At 41.1% G+C, this 20,438-nt stretch overlaps 1 protein-coding gene across 1 annotated transcript in view; it reads right to left on the reverse strand.

Annotated features, from left to right (window-relative positions):
• adcy1a (adenylate cyclase 1a) overlaps positions 1–16,411 on the reverse strand; it is a 38,151-nt gene extending 21,740 nt beyond the window's left edge. Inside the window, exons 1-7 of the mRNA XM_029500684.1 lie at positions 15,800–16,411; positions 14,382–14,531; positions 12,201–12,319; positions 7,683–7,794; positions 3,260–3,387; positions 1,307–1,465; positions 325–466 (exon numbers count right to left, since the gene is read on the reverse strand). Of these exons, the coding sequence (XP_029356544.1) occupies positions 325–466; positions 1,307–1,465; positions 3,260–3,387; positions 7,683–7,794; positions 12,201–12,319; positions 14,382–14,531; positions 15,800–16,411 (1,422 nt within the window). The remainder of the gene's footprint in view (positions 1–324; positions 467–1,306; positions 1,466–3,259; positions 3,388–7,682; positions 7,795–12,200; positions 12,320–14,381; positions 14,532–15,799) is intronic.
• Positions 16,412–20,438: the final 4,027 nt, after the last annotated feature.

The raw sequence follows: 20,438 nt of genomic DNA on the forward strand, positions 1-20,438 counted from the left end.
AAGCAGCATGCATATGAACATGAAAGTCCTTTGGAGAATCATCTCATTCATGGAAATAAAGTAGACTTGAGTGTGATTTTGAAAGTAAACTGAGTGTGCAACATGTATTTAAAATGCTATGAAGAGACACATACTCAGCACTGGTGCACATGTACAGTTGATGTAGTGTGGTGATACTAGCCATGTGTATGCCATCTTAACACACGGCCTACCTCCCAGCCCCAGTCAGAGGATTAACTGTTACAACGCTGACAGATCTGTCACTTGTTGGTTCTACTCTGGTGAGAGACAGAGGGAACATGGAAAAATTTGGTTCTGGCGTACTTTGCGTCTGTGTGATGGCACAATGAAGAAAGTCTCTATGTGGTGTTTCTGGAGGAAGGCGTGTCTCTCGTGTCCGAAGCCAGGCTCCACCTCATAGTCTCCATTCAAACACTCTAGGGTGGTCCTTGTGATGTGCACCTTGCTGAGAGCACAAGCAGACCAGGTGACAAACAACAGTCAGTATTAAAAGTTGGCCACAAACATCTCAAATCATCACCCCCCCCCTCTCATTATTTTTATGAGCTTGCTCAAAATTCTTCACAGCAAAAAATTTTTTAATCGTAATGAAAATCTTATTACTTCACTTGAAACAAAAGTTTCAAGTTTGTTAACACAACTGAAAACATTCAAGAAATAATGGCTGGATTTGGTTGAACTTGAGCTTTAGGGTTAGGAAACACAACAGCAGCAAGAGCAATTTTCCTTATTTGATGTAAGGGTCTATGGACAGAGTGCGTATCTGTCACTCATACACAGTAAAAGTCCAAAAGTCTGAGAGTATGTTCCCATTGAGGAAACGCATAAATAACAAAACTGCCTTGTACTGTAATAATGGCATGCACATTGAGGAGTAGTATCAAATTATCACAAAATCTGTGTCTAATATGAGATGCATATCTTATAATTACTAGATCTTTTTCTCATAATTGATGGTCAAGTCGTGATTATGAACATTATTATGCTTATGTAATTTTAAATACACTTTATCTGCACAAAGTTCAGACATAGTTTTTGACAGGACCGAGTCAAAAATGTCCTTGAATGCTGGACACGTGACAAGTCCATAAAAGTATATTATATCTACAGACCATATACAGTGCATTTTCCCATCTGTTACTGCGGTGATATAGTGTGTGCACTATAAAGCCTTATTCTATCTCTGTTGCTGTGTTGCTGTGTGTCTGATCATGTACAGTATTATCCATACATCCGTCCAGCTTTACTTCAAAGTGAATGGATGTGTGTAATAGTCACTACTGACCCAGGCAGCCCTCCGGCCTCCATCACATTTGCCAGTGTGACATCGTTTGACCAGACGTCATACTGCCATTTCCTGAGTCCCAGCACACCACATAGCACCCTTCCTGTGTGCAGCCCAACTCGCATGTTCAGATCCACCTCCGTCGCCTCCACCACTGACCTGCAGGGAGCAGAGAGAAACGTAAGATGAAACTATAACCAACGGGTAATTGTGTTAGCGTGAGTCTTGAGCAGAAAGTGAAAATTTAGCATTTATATCTGAATCATCTGAATACATCAAAGTCTTTATTACAAGCATTTCTGATCATTGAGCCAATCAAATGACAACCCATCCTGACATCACCCATTTGTCTTTGAGCTGATTATAAGTATCCAGTTTGCAGTTTGGTCATCAGCATCATTGTTTTTTGAACCAGATGAAACCATATTTCTTTTTGTAAATAGGATTGTAATTGAAACATCCTCAAGCTATCTCTATCTGAATCTGCTTCAAGTGTCTTCTTCAAGCCATTTTTGAGATGAAGCAGGACTTTTCCTAAAAAATCACCACACAGAGATAGTTGTCGGCAGCAGGAGGGCAGCCACTTCAAATCAGATAGAGTCATTGAAGGTTCAGAAGAAGGAGGTACAGAAATGGAAAGCGGTGGAGGGCTGACAAAATGTGTGTTTACAGGCAGGCAGAAAAGAAAATGGGGTCCGTCTGTTGGAGAGAAGGAGGAATTTTGCGCACGTACACACACACTCACACACAGAGGGATGCGTGTGTATGGCAGCACCTGTCTTCTGAAGAAAAGACACCCATGGTGGCCTCCATCAACTCAGACAGAGCAGCAGGGAAAGAACACGATGGATGAATGTTCACACAGGGAAATGAGGTAAAGGATCAACATGCTAGTGGGTGTTTGCCAATGTGTGTCTCTCCAACTGTCCATTATATTGTTATTATTAGAAGGTATTTCCAACACAGCTTTGTTGTGCTCAATCAAAACCAGGCGGTTTGCTGCCAAACTACGTCGTTATGTCACACTTATGTGTGTTCATTGACAGTTCTGAAACTCATAGAAAAGAAGACTTAGCGATTCAGAGACTGTCAAACGATTCTTGGTTCAGTTTTCAAGATCGAAAGAGTTAAAGTATCCAATCTAATTCATCAGGAACAGTTTCATAATGGTTTTTGGGCTCATCGATAAATCCATAAAGCTTGAAAGACTGCCCTCTATTTCCCTCAGCAGCAAAAGGAACCAGGACTCTACAAAGAGCAGATTTCTAATGGATTCAGATTCAGTTTATTCTGTACATCAAAAATTTAACTTGCTTACAATGTAGATTTTGAGTTAAGCCCTTTCTTGCATGTTAGTATATAAAAGTTCAATAGGTCTGTTCTATTCTTGACATATTTTTTGTGGGGGTTTGTTGGGTTTCTTTAACAGCTCCATAAAGCGGCTTGGTTTATATATAAAGTCCCTTGATATAACTATAAAATAAATTTTGCAAAATATTCCCCTGTCAGAATCTGAAAAACGACCTCATGAGAATGATTTTTTGTTTGTTTATTTTTTTCTGGAAATGACCATGTTTCTATTATTTGTATGAAGTTTGTGATTTCCAATTGTACTTACATAGTTTACTAGAAACTCTCCATTCAACAGGAATAAAACGAGTCTTCAGGTCATTTTGCAGAAGGCTGAGCCACTTTAACTGACTTTGTAGCCCAGACAGACCCCACATCAAATAAACCAGACAATCTCTTCTATTGCAATCAACACAACCGGAAATTGGAAGCAATGAAACTGGATTTTTTCATCATCACTGGTGTATCATGTCCGATGACTCCTGTAATTTTCATTCATTTTCATTCGACTGCGTTAGTGCAGATCGTGTGTTAGTTGATCTGTGTGTCCCTGTTTATTGAGATGCGTGTAAGACAAGATAAGATGTGCGTAGTGAGACTCACGCAATCGTGTCAATCATGTCCAGCCCCATCTCCACGCAGCAGTGGGCGTGGTCTGCCTTTGGTTGGGTCAAACCTGACACACAGTAGTAACAGTCTCCTAGAATCTTTATTCGTCGGCAGTGATTCTCCTGCAGGAACAGAAATGGGCAAATGTTAAGATGATAAATTGGCACAAGCAGTATTTTTCTGCTGGTTTTTCTGCTTGTTAGATGTTTCCTTTTTTCCCACAAAAACACATTTATGAAAGCTATGCAGGCAAATGAAAAAGCCAGTGGTTTGGTTTAGATTATGTCATGGTATCCAGAATATCAAACCATGAGGAAATGGAGTTTAGATTATTTCTGGTTATAATATAGGACATGATAATAGGACAATAGGACATCAAACATGTAGAAATTACTACTACATTACTATGACCTAAAATTTTCAACACACACTTTTAAAAAATAGAAGCTCTATTTTACTGAAATAGAAAAAATTTAAAAAATCTGAGCCCCGAAAAATCTACACATCTCAAAATGCCCAAATCTTTTTTGCAGTTCTGCAGTTGTTTTAAATTATCAGACAGTTTAAGATATTTAATTTAAAATATTCACTTATTTAATTTTTGAGTTTTTTTTTTACAGACTTTTCTTCTGCTGATTACAAAAACATGAGTTAATGACAAATGATTTCTCTTTGAAAAGTGGCTCCTGCTCCTGTTACATGAGATCTGAACATACAAAAACTGCAAAGATAGAACAACTGCAGTTGTATCTTTGCTCATGTAAATTAGATGTGCGCTTGTGCTACCATGTGTGTGTTTGTAGTTGAGGCCAACTCTAATTGCTCTGACATGCTTTTGAAGTAGAATCCCGCCCACACGTACCCAGACATATCAGCTATTTGTCACAAACTAAGCAACGATGGCACACACAAACAATCGGTGCACACGCACACACGCATCTTTACAGCCCAGTCATGCACACCTAAAGAAAAGCACAAACAGCTGCATGGTTACATGCAAACATACTGTACAGGAGCGGGTACACACACACACACGCACACAAGGTTTCCATTTGGCACTGCATCACACACAGTCATCAGAAAATCATAATGGTAACCCTACAAAGCTCTGCCTGCGGGCAGTCTCTGAGTAACACACGTGCACACACATACACACTCTCCATCTCTGTTCCTAGGACTGGGATAATCATCCACGTTCTGAATTCTCTATCCTCCCACGCCAGAATCGTTCTGCTCCCGTGAGCAGAAAACCATAGCACCCCATCTACTCTGTTCTCATCTCCGCCTCTTATCCTGCAGTTGTCATGAATCCTGTGTGTGTTAGGACAACAGTGCAGGAAAAAGAGAGACATTTAGCGTTCAGAGGCAGATCTGAGATTTCAAACCAGCTGATTTGGGGGCACTATCTGTGGCCCCAAGGTGCTGTGATTCATTTTTGTTTCCATTACAGTTCGGTGAGGGTTAGGGTGAAGTTACAAGTGTGTCCGTTTTGGTTAAGTTTAGGCTGAGCCTTTGGGGTATCAATGCGTTGTGTAACATATCGCAGTCAGACAGGCTCAGCAGCTGTGACAGAGCCGGTTTGAAAGTGAATATCTCCCTTGCTAAACACAACAGGGTATAAATCTGAATTAGGATGCAGCTGGAGCGACACACACATGCACACTATACATCCTCATCACAAGATTTCCATATAATGGCTTACTGAGCACTGATGGCAAGCCACATATCACCCTGTATCTTGCTCTTACTCTCCCTCCGTTTCTCTCCCTCTCTCACGCTAAGCCATGACTGATTGCTGAGATGCAGAATGAACTCAAGAGGAATAATCCTGCTAATCACATGACTTGTGTGTGTGCATGTGTGTGTCTGAGTAAACTGTCTGAAGAGATCCCTTGGCTGAGAGGAGGACTATGTTGAACAGGTAGCAGACTGAGGGTTGAGTGTGAACGTGGCATTTCTCACATTTGGGACAAGCCTGAGTTTTCTGTATTATTGGAAAGCTTCATGTGACTTCGGACTCGAGTGAAAACATGAAGTTGTTTCAGAGAAAAAAACAGAATGACCGCCTTGTGGTTGTATGGTTCCCACAACCAGTCCAGTTACAATGTTGAATAAAGGCCGTCAGTAGTTTTTACAGAACGGTATGATGTCAAAGGGAAGTAATCTCACAGAAATCTCATATTCACATTGTAAAGTAATGGGGGCAAATGAATCTTCTATGTTGAAATCTGGCTGTCTTTTAAAGTGCCACATTTCCATGGTGCTCTTTGGCTCATCAGACAATTTTTGCTGAAAACTGTTGACGGACATGAGCCAGGGAAGATTCTGTTCAAATTTGGGGCTGTTCTGATGATTGAATCGTCACAAGTTTCCAGAGAAAGGTACACAGGCTTAGTGGCATGCATTATATGCTACCACACACAGACGCTTCGTCAACTGCACAAGTCTAAATGCCACACACACATACACAGCAAATCTCCACCCTTAGTTATTGACTCTATGAAATCAGATCAGTCATATTTCTCTCTCTCTCTCTCACTTCCAGTTCCACCTTCTTGACCTTCACCTCCTCATCTTCCTCTGTGTCACCCAGTCTCCACAGCTTTTTCACACTTGGATCAATATAAAGCTTGGCATGATAAATGAGCTCCAGTACTGAATAATACATCTCGTTTTCTTGGGGGCCTTTTGTGTTGCAGAGGAACAATGAGCTGAAAGAGGAGCTCACCAACTGTTGGGAGACACTTGACGCCAGCCTGCCCACCTCACTGTCAACTGAAGATGGCGGCTCAGCAACTTAATGTTGTAGCAGAAGCTTCCATTTAAATGCACTTGTTTGTTTCTGTCGCAACAGCTTGCCCTTCCATTTCATGCGATACATCCTCAAAACAAATACTGTTGGTCTGTTTTAGTATTATCATGTTGCTTCACTGATGATTAATGGTAAATAGTACAAATTTTTTACACAAATGTTTTAAACTTACCACTACACTTTTTTCTACAAGAAAAACTCATACAATCATAATTATTTAAAACTTACCAAATTGAATTTTGAAGTGTGAAGCCAAACAGAATTATTACCCAACTCTGCAGCTCCTCTTGGCATTTAGTAACTAAGGAGGTAGACATGTGATGTTATGTAAACATGTTGTTCTGTTGCAAAATTAGCTGAGAATGTTCATGTGATAATGACTTTTTTTTTATACCAATGAGTCAAATGTAAAAGCAATATGTCTGTGAAAATGGGGATAATAGTGATGACTCTTCAGGGAATTATCCCCTCAATCTGTGGCTTCCTCCAGCTTTATATCGACTTTCAGATAGTTGTTAATCCGTTAAAAAAACAAACAAAAAAAAAAAAAAAAACAGATGGCAGTCATTTGCACTGACTTTTACAGGTAATGAAACAGAACCAAAAAACATCCAAATAAATAATTAAATAAAATAGGACATGCTGTCAGAGAGACAGGGACAAAATCTTGTTGCCACTTCAGTGCTCTCAATTTTCACTTTAACCTTGATTTTCAGGACAGCAAACCATTGGTGGAGGGCATTAAAAAGTACATTCTCTTGCCTACCGCAGACAGTAATAATAGTTACCACAAACTACAATTGGTATATTAGCAACAACAAATTGTGCTGTGGAGCAAATTCTGTACAGTCACTGTGATACATGTCTCCCAAAATCCATCTACTTTTAATTTCGATTAAATCATTTGTAAAAGGTCCATGTGAAATTTAATTTCAGACTTTACATTGTTCTTATTTGATATGACAGTGATAGAAATACTAAAGTTTATTCTACATGGTGTTAAAAACATCTTTAAAAGTCCTAAATTGAACAGGAGTACACTGTAGAAATCCTGAACTCACAGCTGAGCTGTCTTGGCTGACCCCCACCTCTTGGTACATGTTGTTTTCAGCTGCAGCAGGCAGCTGCTATCAGAAAAAAGCTGCCATAACCCTCTCACTGATTTTTGCTGAGCCACTAGAGTGCAGACAGTCACAGTTCGAGAAGGACAAGTGAAGTGGAGCATTTAGCAGCTAAAGACCAACATTTTTTTCGAAGGAGGCCGTAGACAGAGCTAAAGTGGAGGAAATATTCATGTGACTGTCTCCTGAATGTCCAAATTGGCAATTTTTTGCTGAGAAATTCACTAAATAAAGATGGTTAAAGCTTTTTTTGTTGCCCTCGATTAAAAAATCTATAAAAGCAACTTCAAAGTTCTTGGAGTGAAAATATTAAATCACATCTGTGAAAACCTGTGAACACAATGTGTATAGCTGAGTTGACACATAATTGTTGAATAGTTAGCATAATTTAGCCTAATATCTACAGGCCGAATTATCAGAGAGGTGTTCAGCCCGTCATTGTTGTAAAGTAAGAGTGATCCTCAGGGGAGGCTGGAGTACCTACCGTAGCCAGTTCATCAAACTTCCCAAAGAGTTCGTTGAGCAGTTTGACCAGTTCCTGAGCTGTACACTGAGAGGCCAAGCTGGTGAAGCCTACGATGTCAGCAAACAGGATGCTGTCGGCAGGAAGAGAAAGAGAGATTTTAATCTAATGTGAAGAGCTCAACTCATCATGACAGCTGATTTGGCTTTCTGTCCACCAGGTAGTAAACAGTGCAGTTCCTAATCCAATAAAAAGAAAGAAGGAATTCCAAGGGAAACAGATGCTCTGCATTAAATGGCATTTAACAGCATTTTTCAACATTTGCTGGCGCAAATGAACTCAGGTAAATTTGCAATGGAGATCAAAAATGAACCAAGAAAGCACAAAGTATCATTAGCCAATCTCTGATACTATAAGTGAAAGCTAATTTTAGCCTGACCACTTAATTTCTTTCTGTGGAGTAAAGACATCTGAGCTGGGGTTGTGCGCAGAGCAAGTGGACCTGAAGCTGACATTTGAGTTTGGATCTGATTATCCAAACATGTTCATGCTGAATTGGAAATTTCAATCATGAAAAAAAAGCCCAATTTGACTCTTTAACTTTTATTTATCTTCAGGGAACATGGGAACAAGATGCTACTGAAAGCTCAGACTGTTGTTTTCATGGTCAATAATTAGTTCCATCCTCAAGTTTGAAGCCAAACTAAAATGTCTCCAAAAATATTTGAAACATTGTGATGAATTTTTTTTACATTTTATGGCTAATTCATTTCATTCATTCATCTTCAAGAGCTTATCCATTTCGGGGTTGCGGGGAGTGCTGGAGCCAATCCCAGCTGACACTGGGTGAGGGAAGGGTACACCCTGGACAGGTCACCAGTCTATCACAGGGCCAACACACAGAGACAGAGACCAACAACCACTCACACTCAGACCTACGGACAGTTTAGAGTCACCAGTTCACCCAAACATGATCCGCTAACCACTATGCAACCATTCTGATTTATGGTTCAAGCATGATGAATCCTATTTCTCTAGAGTTAGTGTTGTCCATGAGGTTGACATTTATAGCATGTATGTATGAGTCAAGTGTCTGTTGGATGGGTTGAATGAAATTACAGTCAATTCATCCTCTCATGTAATGATATATTATTATTATTATTATTATTAATATTATTATTAATAATAATAATAATAATAATAATAATAATAATAATAATAATAACAACAACAATAATGTAATAAATTTAACTTCATTGTTGGCTCAAAATTTCTTGATGTACAGTGTTTCAGTTTGCAAATACCCAGTGATCCCCATCAGCCCAACTGTTCGTCATGGCTAAGTCAGTTACATTTCGTTTCATCCACTCCAACTGTTTGTGGTTGCTGAATTTGGGTATTTTGCATTGTTGAGAGAAAACATGACATTAGACATCAGTCTGTACGTAATGGGTTACCTCAACAAAAAACTGTCCAATAATAAATTCAATACCAGATGATGATGAGCAAAGGCAGGATTTAATTCTCCAAAAGCATTCTAATCCCCAGCCCTGTCTTCCTGCCTAGGCCCTTCCTCTGCATCATGGATGAGATGTTGTTGCTCTTTTTGTCAGGAAAATATAGCTCCTCGGGAGCCCAATGTATGCAAAACTGGGATCACAACTGATGCTTGACAGAAGAACTCTGCTGTGTGATTTGTCTTTGAATGGCGCTGTGCTTCAGGTCATTTGGATGTGTGACGGGTAAGGAGGGGAAGACAACAGGAGGGCAAAGGGGGAGAATGGAGACGAGGGAGACCAGAGTGGCAGAGTGGTGGCAGAGATAAATGGCTGTGCAATCAAATGTTCTCGGGGCCAGATCAAAGGAGGGCGAGATCAGGGAAATGTCACAGCCCTGCTTGGCAGCATAAAGCTTGTGTTTGTTTGGTTTGTCCTTTTTTTTTTTAAACCACCATGTGTTTTGGTGTGTGTGTATTTGTTACAACTCAGCTGCATATCAGCAGCATGATATTTGGCAGTGCAGCAGAGAAGCAGGCGAATGGGCTATGCATGTTGTTGCTGAGCTGTGGGTGAGATGAGTATGGGAGCTGAGCAGACAGACATGGAGGGGGGGCAGACAGACTGGAGAGGATTGTCTCTTGACAGGAGTGTTGTTGACATGGTACCTGGCCCTCCATTCCCAGAGTCAGCAGCTCTGATACAGCTTTCCATTTCTCTTTTCTGCCTCGTCTCAGTGCAATTAGCTCAAAGTCATGCCGGGTTCTCATGCAAACTAATTTTTACTGAAAAAGGTGGCACCACTATTCCACTTGGTGGCTTCTGAATAGGCTAAAAATGGGGATGGGGCTCCAAAGAACCAATTGCTGATCTTTCACGCACACACACACACACACATCTAATTAATTTACATATATATATTAGGGTTGTCAAAATTAATTCATTCAGATAATTTGCATGATTAACTGAATTCCTGGCAATGCATATTGGGCATAATGCTACTCAAAGTCTCTGTCCAAGATCGCGGCTGGCAGTACAGACCAAAGCCAAGCATTAGTATGCAGGACTGTCTTTTTTTTTTTTTTGGTCTGCATTTGTCCTCATAGTTTAATACCACAGGGTGTCAACATTATATGAGATTGATGCAGTTATAGTCTTGCAGCTAAATATTTTATTATTTCAGTGAGACTGTCCCTTGGAGAGGACACTAAACCCTGGAGTAAGTGACACATGCACTTTTATTTATCATTTATTAATTTGTATCGATACTTATCAAGTATATAGATACATATATAGAAGTATATCAGTACCACGGAATCGATACCTCCATCACGAGTGGTCAGCTCATTCAGGAGCCCATGAAAAGCTCACACTGCTGCGTCCCTAATATCTAACCCCTCCAGGTAACATTGTACATAAGAAGCAGTCGGACAGCTCTCATCTCCAATAAATAAGAAAACAAGTGAGTCTGAAAAAAACAAAGAAAGAAAGGAGGGGTTTCTAAAAATTATGTGGTTGTTTGTTTGAGATTAATTTTAATCATTTGACAGCCATACACACACAGACACACATACACACATGTGTACACATATATACACATATATGTATATATATATGCCACCTCATGAACCACCTGAGTTGAGGTGGTTTGGACATCTGGTCAGGATGACTCCTGGGCGCTTCCCCTGGAAGGTGTTCCAGGCACGTCCAGTTTGGAGGAGGCCCCGGGGCAGACGGAGGGCCAGGTGGAGCAATTATATCGCCACTCTGGCCTGGGAATGCCTTGGGATCCCCCAATCAGAGCTGGGCAATGTGGCTGGGGAAAGGAAAGTCTGGGGCTCGCTGCTGCTACCCACAACCCGATAAGCGGACGAAGAAGGATGGATGATGATATATATAAACATATATATAAAATATATATATTTTCCAAACCACTACCTTTTTTTTCTAGGAAAGCTTCCAGGCAGTCCAAAATTTTTTGTGATGAAGAATAAAAAACATTCAACTACATCAGCATGGTTTGGCTGTGAGAAACCGTTTAACAGTTCAGAAACTGTGAACTTTTGCTTAGGAGGGCTGCAACTAAGTTATTTTATCTGCCAATCATTTTATGGTTAATTCGTTTGTTCTTTATCTTTAAAAAGCAAGAAAATCATCAATCATCATCAATCAAAAAGAGTAAAGCATTACTCTTTTATTATTTGTTTTGACATACTGTAAGTGTTAGATAAATGTTCTTTGTTTTAAAATTTGGATTAAACTACTAATTGTTGGACTGCTTCTCTTTTTTGCACCTCTATTGTTTATTATTGTCGTTTGATTTGATGAAAGAGAAACATTTTTAACAAAGACTCAGGATGCAGAACTTGAAAGTATTGACTTGGGTTTCTCCATACTGTAATTACTGCTCAGCTTGGGGCCTTACTGTGTGAAGTTTGCATGTTCTCCCCGTGCCATGTGAGTTTCACCTGGGTACTCTGGTTCCCTCCCACAGTCCAAAGAAATGCATGTCTAGGTTGATTTTTTACTTTAAATTGTCTGTAGGTGTGAGTGTGAGTGGTTGGTTCATCTCTGTCACTCTGTATGTGTTGGTCCTACAATAGATTTGTGACCTGCTCAGGGCATACCTTCATCCAAAACTGGGATTGGCTCCAGCACTTCCCGCGACCCGAAAACGGATCATCGGGAATGGGGAATCAGTAACTAGACTGTAGATGATCGAAGACAGAACCTGCTTCAGGCTGTTTAAATAAAATTATATTTTCTCAGGGGTTAATATTCGATAATGAAATCTAATTGCAGCCATTGCTTTGTTTCTTACACAGATGCAAAGATTTACCTCAAAAACAAGAACAACACAAAGCCAGAGAAAGGTGAGCATTTTTAAATATTCTCTAACCTGTTTTTTCATTGTGTCAGCTTTAATGGCTAATCTTAATTGCTCCCCTTCCATTCTTGACCTTGACATAAAAGAAGGTGATACCTGGATCAAAACGATCTAGCCCTGCAACACAACCCCCAAGTTGTCATGACACCCCCATACCTGACATTGTCATGACGTTGGATGTAGATCTTGTGAAAGATCCTCTCCGGCGGCTTCAGAAAGTCCTCCTTCATCTCCATGGCAACATTCCTGGGCAGTAAACTCATCAGCAGACGCTCCTGAGGAGGGAGGGGCCAAAGCGGACGAGACAGCTGCGTTAGTTTATGTGGCGAACATGTGGACGTGAATGTGGGTTTTGCGTTCATGCAGACAAAAAGAAAAGCATTAAACTGCTGCAGGTTCTCAGGTAAACATCCAGTTTTTTAGAATGTGGAGCAAAGACGTACAATGTCACTTAATAGATTAAATAAAAACAGCCCTTAATGAATGGCATGAAACATTGAAACTGATCAAAAAGTCTGCTTTTGTTTTAACACCAAATTTATTCCAGAAGTGTGATTAATAGATCAACAGTGATTTAATTTGGCTGTCATTGAAAAACAATTGTTTATAGATTGCCATGTCTTCTTTTGGCAAATCCAGTCAATCAAACGCACGAGAAATCAAAAGCACATTGTCATGTTGATGGTTTTCCTTTTCATTGATCTGCAACATTGTCTAGATGTCCAGACTGTCATAGTCATTACCGCCTTCGTATAAACAGCAGATGAAGCACTTTAAGCTCTACAAGATGATTCTTACTGGTGTTGGAGACCTGCGTTTCAAACATCCCCGTTAATAAGAAGATGGATGGATGTCATTGTGCAGTTAAAAAGAACTGACTCTTGTGTTTAAGGACCACTCTGAGATGGTTACTGAGCAATTCATTGGATGGCCAACAAGATTCTTGTGTTAAGTTACAAATTTGAAGGTGTGTAGTTCTCCAGACACAAAATAATGACTGAAAGGTACATTCACATGAACATCCATAACATCAAGATGGGAGAAGTGAGTGAAGTTTCTTGAATGATGACTAGAATGAAGTCCGTTTATGTGTTAAAAGTTCATTTTGGTGGAAAGAAAAGTTTGGCAAAAAAAATCAACTCACTTTCCAACACTTATAAGTTGGATCTGTGTATATATGATAACTCAGATGCTTGGACCTGAAAAACAGAAAATCCAATACCCTAATTCTTTACTCGCATCACATGATGACAACTGAGTAAAACAAACTCTACTGGTTTACAAAACCAAAGACAGGAAGGGGGTGGGGTAAATGGTTAGCCAGGACCTTTGACCTTCTGTTGAGGAAGTCATTGTAATAGAGCAACCAGAAACTATGGTCGAACAAAGCAGTCATTTAGATTAGAGAGCGCAATGGCTCCTGGAATGGTGCTACATTTGGAACAGAGGTTGTGTTGTGTTTCTGCCTCGTTTACTGTTTCCCTTTCACATGAGATGAGAGGAAACCGCATGTTGCTTGGTTTGTTCTGAGATTACTATTGAACTGAGAAGTCAATTTCCTACGCAGACATACAGCACATAGGCTCCACATGTTCGGCAATCAATGCAACCTATTGATCCAGCCCAGAGACCAGGGGAGACACCCAAATGATAACCAGCAGCATGTTTGATGGTTGAAATTCAAATCCAGAGTCTTTTGTTGGTGGGCACACGAGTGGTGCCAGTGATGCTGGCAGCCTACTTGCGGGCTGTTGGCTGGCTGCTGATAGATATGAATCAGGGTCTGTGTGTTTCCCTCACCCAGATAGACTGTTACCTTTACTAGAGTAGGGAAGCCATGAAAGCAATCTGCTTGTGTAATTACCTGTCAGAGGAGAGCATGTTACTGCTGGGGGAAAACACAGCATATCAACATCTAATCTACAAAGCACAGGTTAAGAGAGTGCATGTGTCCTCCCCAGTATGAAGGTGGCATGCGTATCAATTCATATTATATACATGGGATGATTAATTCTCTATCAAATAATCGGTGTAGCTGACATTTGTGCTCACGGCTGGTGAGGGTGTGGTGCACAACAAAAGGTTTTTGTGTGCTGAAGTTGCCTGACTGTTTCTCAGTTAAATGGTTCCATATAAGTGTGTGTGAAGGGGGTGGAATGTGTGGTGCCGGTGCATGTGCCACAGTAATTGTTTATTCCTTAAATAGCTGCTGTCATAGTTACTGCGTGCCTGTGGGCAGGTTGTTAGAAATGCATTGGCACCTGAAACCTTAAAAAAACTTTTCAAGAGAATAGAGGTGATTGGTGGATGCATGCTGGCTTTGCATTCATGCCTCACCTGCTTCTCATTCTCATCTTCCAGCCGCAGTCGCTCCTCGATGCAATTGCGGGCCTGCAGGAAGACTTTCCTCTGGGTGCGTTCGGTTAGAATCCTCACAAACACCCCTGACAAGTTGACGCTGGCAAATAGCACTGCGTTGGCCACCAGCTGCACACAAACAAGAACAGACATGCCAAACACAGCTGGCTGGGTTTACACACTGCATTTGCATGTGGGCCAGAAGGAGCACATGAGTTTGCACTGTACTTGTATGTGTGTTTTCTGCGTGTAATCATACATCCCGGCTAGATTAGATTTTGCAATCCTGGATTAATCCATAGGATGATGGATATCAAGGTCAGCTCGTGGATTACAACATGAATTACAGGTGTAACTTTAACAACAAAGGTCATACAGTGGGCTAGCTAACACCTAAAGTACATTACTGGGCAATGATTTCAGAGTATGGATCCCCCAAACACTTTATCTAGAGGATGAACTCTATATCCGTTGATTCCAGAAAGGTCAGAGGTCAGAGGTTGGAGAAACACTGTAATCTAGTACAGACAGATGGATGGCGCTTTTTCTGTGTTGTGATCAGCAATGAAAAAACAGTCTCCTAAGATCAGCATTCACTTCAGTTCAAACAGTAGCTAGTAAACCAAAGAAGAACACACTTCTTGGCTCAGTGCTGTTGATGTCTTTGCAAGAGAGTGATTCACCAGAAATAAATCCAATTGCTTCTACTGTTGTTTCAGTAAACGATTGGGTCATTTAATCAAAAATCAAAACATCTTTTAGCTGAACTAGTGACATCTGATCATGAGGAGGCAAGTTTTAAGGGAACCCAGTGCGGCAGTAAATTGAATCAAGGCTATCAAAATCAAGCAGTGGCTCCAAACCACCAAGATTAATCTGGAAGGTTGTGAGTAAACAGAAAAAAAAATCCCCTTTTTACTGATCGATGCTCTTTGCTTGTGGAAAATTTTAGATTCACGCTAAACCCCTAAAAAAGTCAAATAAGACTTCAATCAGAAGTTTTGGCTGGACACTCTAATAATAATCGATATGCTCTAGGCCCATTAAACAGGTCGAACAAAATATTTGGGGCCATCTTAAAGGCTAAAGCAGTCTCAGCTCAGCGACTGAGCTCGGGGTCAATATTGAGGCAGATTTCAGCACCGGGTGCTGGACAGCTCCTCGGCTGCTTCAGTAATCTGCTGCGCAAAAGTGAAACTTTGTGTTTCAGATTAAACTGTTGGAGCCTGCTCCTCTCTGACGGCTGCCTTCCGACACTCTTCGTGCAGTCAGGTCAAAGGCTCACTGGGAATACACCATTTTTTTGACGGGAAAACTGGCTTTGATTCCATGCTCGTGGGTAAAGCGCGTGCCATTTCCTCCAGATGACCCGGCCGGAATGCAGGCGGAGCACTTACCGGTCTCCACAGCCTCTGTTTTATCCCCGTGACCGATGTCGCTATGACAATGAAGTGGGATGCAGCCAGCATCACCCCGAAGAGCACAGCCATCAACGTCCGCACCGGCAGCAGCACGTAAGCCACGAGGGTTACCAGCATAAGCTGCCACACGCCTTGCTCAGGGGTAGCGGCGCTCACCAAGTCTGACGTGCCGAGCGCCAGCGGGAACGGGCAGCAGAGCAGCGCAAAGGTAAAGCTGAAGAGTAGGGCCAGCTTCGCGATCTGCTGCAGCTGCGTCATCTGCAGGTATTTGACGTTGGTGACGATAAACAGTGAGAGGAACACCACGCAGTGCACCGGGTAGGAGCCCTTGGACAAGGTGAGACGCGGGCTGGACAGCTCCATCAGAGACAGCGACGACGCGGCCACTATCAGCACCGCGAGCGCTTTGAGGGTGGCGGTCTGCTCCAGCTTCAGGTTGTAGTTCTGGAATAGAGACTCCAGCTCTGGACTGTTGAACTCGTCCTCACAGGCAATGGCGCCCAGGGGCGCCCCGGCCGGGCAATGACCCCTCCTCCTCTGGGTCTTGACTCTTTCGAATGGAATCTCCTCCATGTTCCGGCCATTCATGAAGCGGGGATGGCACACGACTCCTTCAACTTTTCGATGGCTCTCCTGCGCTCGGGAGTCGAACCCTCCGACAGAGCTTGAGTCCCTGGTGTCGGCGGGTCGGGGTTCGGCGTCTGACAGCAGAAGGTGGCGGTGGAGGAGATGACACGCGCTCTATCCTCAGGTTGAAGATTGTTGGTGTCGTCAGAAAAGTAGCCCGACCAATGTGCAGCAAGCCCCCCGCCCCCCCCGCCCCCGTCCTGTCTCTCCCTTCTTTCTCTCCATCCCTGTCTCCCTCCCTCCTTCTTGGACCACATGCAGCGCCTCAGACCGGGTTCCTTGTGATCCGCCGCTCACAGGAGAGCTCACACATTGGCATTGTGATAATCAAAACAACTTTCAAACAGGTTTAGTCAGCAACCTCATCACCAACATAATAATCACCATAACATCTTTTCCTGGTATTCATTTAGCTGCTGGCACACACACGCACACACACACAGTGGGATAAATATCATTTGTCCATCCCCTGCTTTAATTCGCTCCAATGAAATGTCATTGGTTGGTGAAAAAAGCAGCAGAGCAGTGCTGGTGATTTCCCCTCACTGTGTCTGCAGTCAGTGCTGATGTAGTTCCCGGCTAAAAATAGACCAGCTGCACCGGTGGATGGTCTAATATAGCAACAATTTGGTCTTTCCCGCATCTCTCCCCCCTCACAGATTTTATTGCACAATCGGGTGTGTAATTTCACAGAGAGAACTAATGGGAGGAAATGTGAAAAGGAAGGTGTGAGAAGGGAATGTTGCCATGTATGTTATGTCATAATGTATGTTAAGCGCATATTTGCTTTTGCATTTGCACACATTTTGCTGCGTCTCTTCATATCCTGTAGTAGGTCGTTAAATGTGTGTTGATACATTTATTTTCATCAGTCCTGAACTTAAACGCCAAGGAAAATGGAATGCTTTTTTGTGGAACAAAGAGTGATAGGCTCACAAGCGCCTTCCACAATAGGACAGATAAAGATGTCACTAACAAATTTAAACAAGATTAAAGAGAATATAAATAAAGGAAATGTGCAAGACAGACGCAAAAATAAAATCTGCAATGAAACATTAGAGCATTTTATTAGAAGGCATTTTATTCAGAAATCCATAGAATGTACCCGTATTCATAAAAAAATCTGAAGTTGATGCATCAAACTGGAAAATGTGTATTGTACATTAATCTCAGTCTCAATCTCAGTCAGGTAATTTAATGGGGGATCCTGTGATGTTTTAGCTGAAATCAAAATTCTAATAATAGACAGACAACAGATGGTTAGAAAGGGACACATTTTGTGAAAATATAATGGATATCCCCATAGACAAAAGTACATAAAGGTAAAATATTATAAATTATACAGTAGTAGTAAAGTGACAAGTCAGTATAAAACTGAACCCTATTTAAGTGAAAAATGTGTGGATGCTGGGATGCTGATGTGTTTACATGCATGTGTAATGATATTCTTCATTATGTAGATTCAACCTTTAAATGTCCACATAAAGGTTTAACATGCAAGCAGGAAATTAATAAAGTTTTTTATTTCACAGTTGTAATATATTCAGGTTTCAGGGTTTGGGCCCCGAGCATCTGATAAAAATAAAGATTTTTATTTGTTTAATGTGCATATGCTTATGTGACTGACATTTGTCTGTTTGGTGGAGAAAACACAAGCCGCGCTCCTCCATACCGCAGCAAAATTCCTGCACTGGAATATAACATGACCCCAGGTATGTCTGTGTGCTAATCTGATTAAACACATAAATGCAGGGATATTACAGCTGGATGAAACCAGGCTTGGATCAAGTATCAAAACATCTAATTCAGGCAATTAAACCAGACCCATCCATTTTTTGTTATGATTGTGTTGTGTGTTTCTATTGTGTTTTGATTTCATATTTTCTGAAATTCTTCACAAAGAAAAGTAAAAACTCTACAAATGGGTAAACATTGGGGGTCACCCCCCCCCCCCCCCCCCCCCCATTCAAGGAAGCTTTATTGTCATTGCCACAGCATGAAGGGAAATTAAATACTGTTGACAAAACATAAAAAATAAAAAATAAAATAAACATTTAAAGGGTGCATAAAAACACTTTTAGAATGTCACAGGTTGGCATGTTTGTTAATGCCTGAAATAGCTCCTCTCCAGTTCACATCTTCAAAATCAGGTGCAAAGATCTTGCTTCTTTTTTGTTTCATTTTTAGCTTTTGTTTTTGTTTTGTTTAGTTTTGTTTTTGTGTTTGCTTGTTTTTTTGCACATCTGCCTCAGCTCACTAAGATCTGTGCAAAAGTCAATGGACTGGTTCATCAATGAAAAAGTCAACGCAAAGCTCTTGAGGCCATCCAAACAAAATATTCTCTACACACTCAATTATTATGTGGTCACTATCCTCTATCTTCCAGCCTACTTTAAATCAATAGGCTGCAGAGTCGAGATCACAACAGTGACAAAAACGATATCCAGACCCCAATCTATGGGGAGCCTAATAAGATTTTGTCAAGTGGTCTGAATAACAGGGTGGGAAGAGGTCACATATTGTCCCTGTGCTGCTGTACAGTTTCTTCTCAGAGTTTGGGCTTTAAACTTGTCCATAAACTTTTCATGGTTGATGTGCTGCGGAGAAAGATCACTCTCTGCTGCCCGCTGCACCAAAACCTCAAACTACCAGGCTGGAAAAGATGTGGGAAATTTTTCATTAGCTCTGTGTGAAAAAATTTTAAGATTTACAATTTCAGTGAACAGCACCTTCAGTCAGCATGACTGTAATCATCTGGGAAAAAAAAATATTACGTTTTCATGTTCTGAGATAGAGCTCACACATTAAAGTGGGCAAATTTTTTTAAGTCAATTCTAGTTTTCTCTCTGCTAATAAAATTTGAATCATAAAGGTTTCACTTTCTGATTTGGCTTGAATTACAGACAATCAACTAAAAGTGTCTAAAACAGCCTGAAAATTAGGTGACGTCAGTGTTTGGCTATGTCTCTTCACAAATTTTTAATTAGAGGAAATATGTCAGATCCAGCAGTTAATTTAAAAAATATGTGAACTAAATAAACAGACATGTGCTCTATGTATCTTGAGCATGGATCCAATAAAAATGTATGTTTCCTCTGCAATAGATTTTTGCTGAACAGTGTTGAAACCCAGACTGAGCAACCCTGCTGTTGCCATCTTGCTGTCTGACTCCGCCCCCCACTTCCTAGCTAATCCAAAAATGGACAAAGGGGCGGGGCATGTGTCAACCACCTGCCACTCAAATGGGCCAAGCCTTGAATGATGCAGAACTTTAACCCTGATTTAAATATAAACACCTCCTTCAACACTGCTGCTCCTTGGTGAGCTGAAGATTTAAATTAAAATTTCAGATCATTTCACCAAAAGGGAATGTGGAAGCGACCATATTATTAATTTATAGATCACCCATCAAAACTTATTTTCAATCTAAGAAATCTCGAAAAAGTTGTTTGATGATGTTGTACACAATCCAGTCACTGGCTTTTTTCCACAGCTCTCAACCATGATATTTGTCGACGAATACTTTTTTCAAGGTGAAGTTTGAATTGTGTGTCATCGTGCTAATACAGTGCTACTCTTTAGCATAAATATTGCGATCATCACAAATTTAAGTTTAACAGCCTCTCTTTCCTGAGTTCATCTGTCTTCTCCATCCAGTTAATTATCTACTGATGTAAAAAAGTCTGAGCTACGTGCAAATAAATCTGTGAAGACTTAAAATGCATCATTATTTTCCTTGACATCCCCATGGGTCTTCATTATACACACAAAGGCCCATTCAGACACATACACACACACACACACGGAAGGCAAGGGAGACTGGATCCATTTCTCTGTCTCTCTCCTGAAATAGTGACAGCTGCAGAATTTTTGGACCATCCCTCCCTCCAGGATGCCTGACAGTCCCCCCGTTGTCATGGCAACAGAGGCAGTAAGGCTAGCAGTTGTGACTGATATGCTGCTGAGGTGTTTCCCAATCTGACACATT

The sequence above is a fragment of the Echeneis naucrates genome, chromosome 4 (assembly GCF_900963305.1).
Source record: "Echeneis naucrates chromosome 4, fEcheNa1.1, whole genome shotgun sequence".
NCBI classification, from domain to species: domain Eukaryota; kingdom Metazoa; phylum Chordata; class Actinopteri; order Carangiformes; family Echeneidae; genus Echeneis; species Echeneis naucrates.